The sequence below is a fragment of the Nicotiana tomentosiformis genome, chromosome 2, assembly GCF_000390325.3.
Source record: "Nicotiana tomentosiformis chromosome 2, ASM39032v3, whole genome shotgun sequence".
In the NCBI taxonomy this organism is placed as follows: Eukaryota; Viridiplantae; Streptophyta; class Magnoliopsida; order Solanales; family Solanaceae; genus Nicotiana; species Nicotiana tomentosiformis.
In genome coordinates this window covers 161,207,724-161,214,181 of record NC_090813.1, presented here as the reverse complement: position 1 = coordinate 161,214,181, position 6,458 = coordinate 161,207,724, and the positions used below count along the sequence as shown (strand labels likewise).

Genomic DNA, 6,458 nt, shown 5'->3' with positions numbered 1-6,458 from the left:
GGATTGATGACTGATGTGGGCCGTAGAGTCGTGTTTTGAGTTATGTTGGATCGGGTTGCACGCCAAAATAATTATATTGTTATTGAGGTGAAGCGTACGCCAGGCCCCGCATTGGGCTAAGTATTACTAATTTTGAGGCTACACGTGCACCATGCCATATTGGCTTATGATTAGCGCTTGGGTAGGATCCGCTCCTCCGAATCTGACATGCCAGCAGTGGGCGCAACCATAGTCTTTTATATACATGCTTTAGTGATGGGCATTTATGCCAGGCACTCGTACATTGCTAAGTGTAGTAGTGTGTATTGGTAAGGGCCTTGGGCCAGGCACCGTGAGTGTGCTAAGTGTGGTTATTCTTGATGGTTTCATTGTGATGATTAAATTTGAGTTGACAAGGATATTTGACATTTAGCATTTGATGAACTGACAAGTATATTTGACATATACGCATAGAGATATATATTCCTCATGCTAGACGGTATTTGATAATTGATGATTTGACATGTATATTTGACATGTAGGCGTAGAGATGTACTTTTCTCATGCTAATTGGTAAACGAAAATTCTTATCTAGTGTTGTGAATTAATAAATATGGTTTGGACTTGACTATTATACTTGATAAGCATGCCTACTTTTTTCATAACTGTGAACGAGCTGAGCATATATCTCTTGAGTTAGTTTCCTTTACTATCCTCATAATATTATTACGAGTTGTTACTGGATTTTGATGTTGGACTTTGACTATCTTCTGAGTTCGTCACAGCTTTAAACCTGAGGTTAGGTTTCTTACTTATTGAGTACATGTCGTGGAGATCTCGGTGGTGATGTTGGTGTGTATGGCGGGAGCTGGCATTGAAGATGTACCTGCTTTTCGGATATAGCTACCATTTGTCCTTGGTAGATTTAGAGAAGCAAATCTGTTTATGTATATTTCGAACAGGTGATATATTTATTTTGTATCAGCTTTGTAAATTCTAAGTCTTAGAAACTCATGATTTGTACTACCAATCCTTGGGATTTTATATCAAAATCCAGTTATTATACTCATTGATTTCTATTATTCTCACTTGAGTTATGTTGAATGTTATTTGGCTTACCTAGCGGGTTAGGTTAGGTGCCATCACGACTAGTTGAATTTTGGGTCGCGATAGAAAATGAGAGAAATTAGATGAAATCTCGTATTCTAATACTTTTGTTCAGGTGCAAATGTCGCAATTGCGACACTAGTTTTGCCACTGCAAACCCTTGCAATTGCGAAGAATGACTCGTAATTGCAGCACCTGACAGCCTAAAGGGATGTCGCAAATGCGATATTGGCTTTGCATTTGCAAAGCCTTCTCCCATCGCAAATGCGACTAAATTGTCGCAAATGTGAGACTACTATGTCTAACCTACTCTCCACAATTGTGATCAATTTATCGCAAATGCGATGTTTGACACTCCTCTGCTATGATCGCAATTGCGATGCTGGTGCTCACAATTGTGACACATGAGACTCTAGCACACCAACAACCTGTAATTGAGTCCAAACCATTTCGTAACACGTCCGAAACTCACCTGAGCTCTCGGGGCACCAAACTAAGCATTCACACAAGTATAAAAACATCATACGAACTCGCTCGTGTGATCAAAATGCCAAAATGACATCTAGAACCACGAATCGGACATCAAAACACATGTTTTTCAAAAGAAAACTCTAGAACCTCTAGAATTGCAACCAAGCGTCTGAATCCTATCAAACCAACTCCAAATGACACCAAATTTTGTAGAAAAATTCCAAGTAGAAAAACTAACCTATTCCAAGTTCCAAACCATATTCTGAACCCAATAGCCACAAAGTCAGCCTACGGTCAAACATAGGGAAATATCTAAACCTCAATTTGCCAAGTTAGGGATCTACGAATTCAAGTCAAATCAACCTAGGGATCTACAAATTCAATTTCGGTCATATGCCCATCCAAAATCACGATATGAACCTATCAGAGCCATCAAAATACCGTTCCGGGGTCATTTTTACAAAAGTCAAACTCCGGTCAACTTTTCTCACTTAAGCTTCTAAACCAAAAACTAAAGGGTCCAAATCAACCCAAAACCTTTCCAAAACGAAATTAACCAACCCCGCAAGTCATAAAAACACAAATACATATGTGTGAAGAGTCAAAAAAGGAAACGGGGCTCAAATACATAAAACAACCGGTCGGGTCGTTACATTCTCCCCCTCTTAAAACAAATGTTCGTCCTCAAACATGCATAGAGACATTGAAGTGCCAAAAAGGTGAGGATAATGACTTCGCATGTCGTGCTCGGTCTCCCTGGTTACCTACTAGTCCGGAGGACCCCTCCATTGAACCTTCACTGAAGCAATGTTCTTTGATCTCAACTGCCGGACCTGCTTGTCCAAGATAACCACAAGATCTTCATCATAAGTCAAATCCTTGTCCAATTAGACCGAGCTGAAATCTAAAACATGTGATGGATCACCATAATACTTCTGGAGCATGGAAACATAGAACACCAAGTGAACTGCTGATAAGCTGGGTGGCAATGCAAGTCTGTAGGCCACCTCACCAACTCTCTCAAGGATCTCAAAAAGACCAATATACCTAGGGATCAAAGTGGCCCCTCTTTCCGAACCTTACAACACCCTTCATGGGTGAAACTATGAGCAAAACACTCTCTCCCACCATAAATGCTACATCACTAGCCCTCTGATCAGTATAACTCTTCTGCCTAGACTGTGTTGTGCGAAGCCGATCCGAAATCAACTTGACCTTCTCCAAGGCATCCCGAACCAAATTAGTGCCCAATAACCTAACCTCTCCTGGATCAAACCAACCAACTGGAGAACGACACCGCCTCCCATATAAGGCCTCATAAGGAGCCATATGAATACTCGATTGGAGAACGACACCACCTCCCATATAAGGCCTTATAAGGAGCCATATGAATACTCGATTGGTAGAGATTGTTGTAGGCAAACTCTACAAGTGGTAGAAATTGATCCCATGAACCCGCGAAATCCATAACATAGGCGCGTAGCATATCCTCCAAGATCTGAATAGTGCGCTCGGATTGCCTGTCCGTCCGGGGGTGAAATGTCGTGCTCAACTCGACCTGTGTGCCTAACTCATATTGCACGGCTCTCCAAAAATATGATGTGAATTGCGTTCTTCGATCTGAGATAATAGACACTAGCACACTGTGTAGACGAATACTCTCACGGATATAGATCTGAGCCAGCTGCTCTGAAAAATAGGTAGTCACAACCGGAATGAAGTGTGCAGGCTTGGTCAATCAATCCACAATAACCCATACTGCATCAAATTTCTTCAATGTCCGTGAGAGCTCGACAACGATATCTATAGTAATACGCACCAACTTCCACTCTGGAATCTCAAGTCCCCGAAGCAAACCGCCCGGCCTCTAATGCTCGTATTTCACTTGTTGACAGTTCAAGCACCGAGCCACATACTTCACTATATCTTTCTTCATTATTATCCACCAATAGTGCTGCCTCAAATCCTGATAAATCTTAGCGGCACCCGGATGAATGGAGTACCGCGAACTGTGGGCCTCCTCAATAATCAACTCACACAACTCATTTACATTGGGCACACATATCTGGCCTACATTCGCAACACCCCATTATCTCTAATAGAAACCTCATTGGCATCGTTGTGCTGCATTGTGTACTTAAGGACAAGAATGAGGGTCATCATTCTAACGCGCTCTGATGCGCTCATACAAGGAAGACCGAGAAACCATGCAAGCATGAACCCGGCTAGGCTCCGAAACATCCAGTCTCACAAACTGATTGGCTAAAGCCTGAACATACATGGCTAGTGGCCTATCTACTACCGGTAAATATGCCAAATTGCCCATACTCTCAGCATTTCTACTCAAGGCATCGGTCACCACATAGGCCTTCCCCGAATGATATAGTATGGTGATATCATAGTCTTTCACAAATCTAACCATCTCCGCTGCTGCAAATTAAAGTCCATCTCCTTGAACAGATGTTGGAGACTCCGATGGTTGGTATATATCTCACATGGGACGCTGTACAGATAGTGCCTCCAAATCTTCAATGCGTGAACAATGGCTGTCAATGCCATGCCAATCCCAATATGCGACGCACCATAATACACAGTGTATGACTCTAAACCTGAAGGCAATACCAACACTGAGGCTGTAGTCAATGCATTTTTGAGCTTCTAAAACCTCACCTCACACTCATCAGACCATCTGAAAGGAGCACCCTTCTGTGTCAATCTAGTCAAAGGTGCAGCAATGGACGAGAAACCCTCTACAAAGTGATGATAATATCTGACCAGACTAAGGAAACTCCAGATCTTAGTTGTTGATGATGGTCTAGGCCAGATTTGAATTGCCTCAATCTTCTTCGGGTCTACCTGGATCCCTTAACTAGACACCACGTGACCCAAAAACTCCACCAAATTAAGCCAAAACTCATACTTGGAGAATTTTGCATATAACTTCTTCTCCCTCAAGGTCTGGAGCATGATCCTCAAGTGCTGCTCATGATCCTCCTGGCTGCGAGAATACACCAAGATGTTGTCAATGAAAATGATGATGAAAGAATCGAGATATTGATGGAACACACTATTCATCAAGTGCATAAATATTGCTGGGGCATTGGTCAACCCAAATGACATCACTAGAAACTCATTCAGTCTTCGGGATGTCTAAATCCTGAATCTTCAGCTGATGATACCCTGACCTCAAATCAATCTTCGGGAACGCTCTAGCACCCTGAAGCTGGTCAAACAAGTCATCAATGCGCAGTAGTGGGTATCTTGATTGTAACTTTGTTCAGCTTCCTATAGACAATACACATCCTCATAGAGCTATATTTCTTCTTCACAAACAGAACTAGAGCACCCCAAGGCGAGACACTTGGTCGAATAAAACCCTTATCAAGCAACTCCTGAAGCCGTTCATTTAGTTCCTCCAACGGGATTGTTCCGCAGGTGCAGCCGCCAACGGGCTTCAGACCTAGGCAACTTAGGCATTTCACAATTTCTCCATTCCAAACCTACAAATACACAACCTAGCTTATTGGAAACAATTCTCTTCATACTCATTAGACCACCTGAATGGGGCACCCTTCTTGGTCAATCTAGTCAAAGGTGCAGCAATGGACGAGAAACCCTCCATAAAACAGCGATAATATCCGGCCAAACTAAGGAAACTACGGATCTCAGTAGCTAAAGATGGTCTGGGCAAATTCTGAACTGCCTCAATGTTCTTCGGATCTTCCTTGATCCCCTCACTAGACACCATGTGCTCCAAGAGCGCCACATAATCAAGCCAAAACTCACACTTGGAGAATTCAGCATAAAGCTTCTTATTCTTCAACGTCTGGAGTACAATCCTCAGATGATGTTCGTGATCCGCCTGGCTGCGTGAGTACACTAGTATATCATCAATGAATACTATGACAAAGAATCAAGATATGGCTGGAATACATTGTTCATCAGATGCATAAATGTTGTTGGGGCATTGGTCAGCCCAAAAGACATCACAAGAAACTTGTAGTGACCATAGCGGGTCCTAAATGATGTCATTAAAATATCAGAATCCCGAATCTTCAACTAGTGATACCCAGACCTCAAATCGATCTTAGGGAATACTCTACCTCCCTGAACCTAGTCAAATAAGTCATCAATGCGCGATAATGGGTACTTGTTCTTAATTGTAACTTTATTCAACTACCTGTATTCAATGCACATTCACATAGTACCATCCTTCTTCTTCACAAACAAAATTGGTTCACCCCAAGGCGACACGCTAGGCCTAATGAGTCCCTTATCAAGTAGCTCCTGAAGCTGTTCTTTCAATTTCTTCAACTCTGTTAGTGCCAGATCAATACCAAAATCAATGTACTTATCGGTTGGCATGCCCGACAGGTCTGCAAAAAACACATCTGGAAAGTCCCAAATATGCCAGACATCCCTTCCCAACCATCCGTTGGGCCTTCAAATATGAAATCACTCTACTGGGAACATAGTCCAAAGAACACTCCACTCAACCCTAGGCAATCCCGGCATCTCCAATATTACAATCTTATCGTGACAATCCAAAATAGCATGATATGGTGACAACCAATCCATTCCTAAAATCACTTCAAAATCAACCATGCTAAGTAGTCAAAAATCAATTCTCGTCTATAATTCTCCAATAGTCACCACACATGACCGATACACACGGTCCACAATAATAGAATCACCCACAGGTGTTGATAGATGAACATGCATAAATAAGGAAATAACGGGGCATATCCAAATAATGATCAAAGTATGACGATACATATAAATAAGTAGAACCTGGATCAAAAAGTATTGAAGCGTCCCTATGGCATGCTGAAACAATACATGTGATCACGGCATCGGAGGCGACTGCCTCTAGCCTAGCTTGAAAGGCGTAGCAACGGGCT

General features: G+C 42.3%; 1 protein-coding gene across 1 annotated transcript; it reads right to left on the bottom strand.

The window, feature by feature from the left end:
• Positions 1 to 5,077: 5,077 nt before the first annotated feature.
• Positions 5,078 to 5,922, bottom strand: LOC138905958 (uncharacterized mitochondrial protein AtMg00860-like). The gene is made up of 2 exons (XM_070194472.1): positions 5,766 to 5,922; positions 5,078 to 5,457 (listed from the first exon to the last, which is right to left on the bottom strand). The coding sequence occupies exons 1-2, from the start codon at positions 5,920 to 5,922 to the stop codon at positions 5,078 to 5,080; spliced, it is 537 nt and encodes a 178-aa protein (XP_070050573.1).
• Between the last annotated feature and the right edge of the window lie 536 nt (positions 5,923 to 6,458).

Bases quoted from the DNA above. Each gene is read 5' to 3' on its own strand.
- LOC138905958 (XM_070194472.1), bottom strand. From the start codon at position 5,922: ATGCCAACCGATAAGTACATTGATTTTGGTATTGATCTGGCACTAACA. The intron at 5,458-5,765 runs GTACTATGTGAA...TCTTTGTCATAG, and splicing joins GTTTGTGAAGAAGAAGGATG to TATTCATTGATGATATACTA.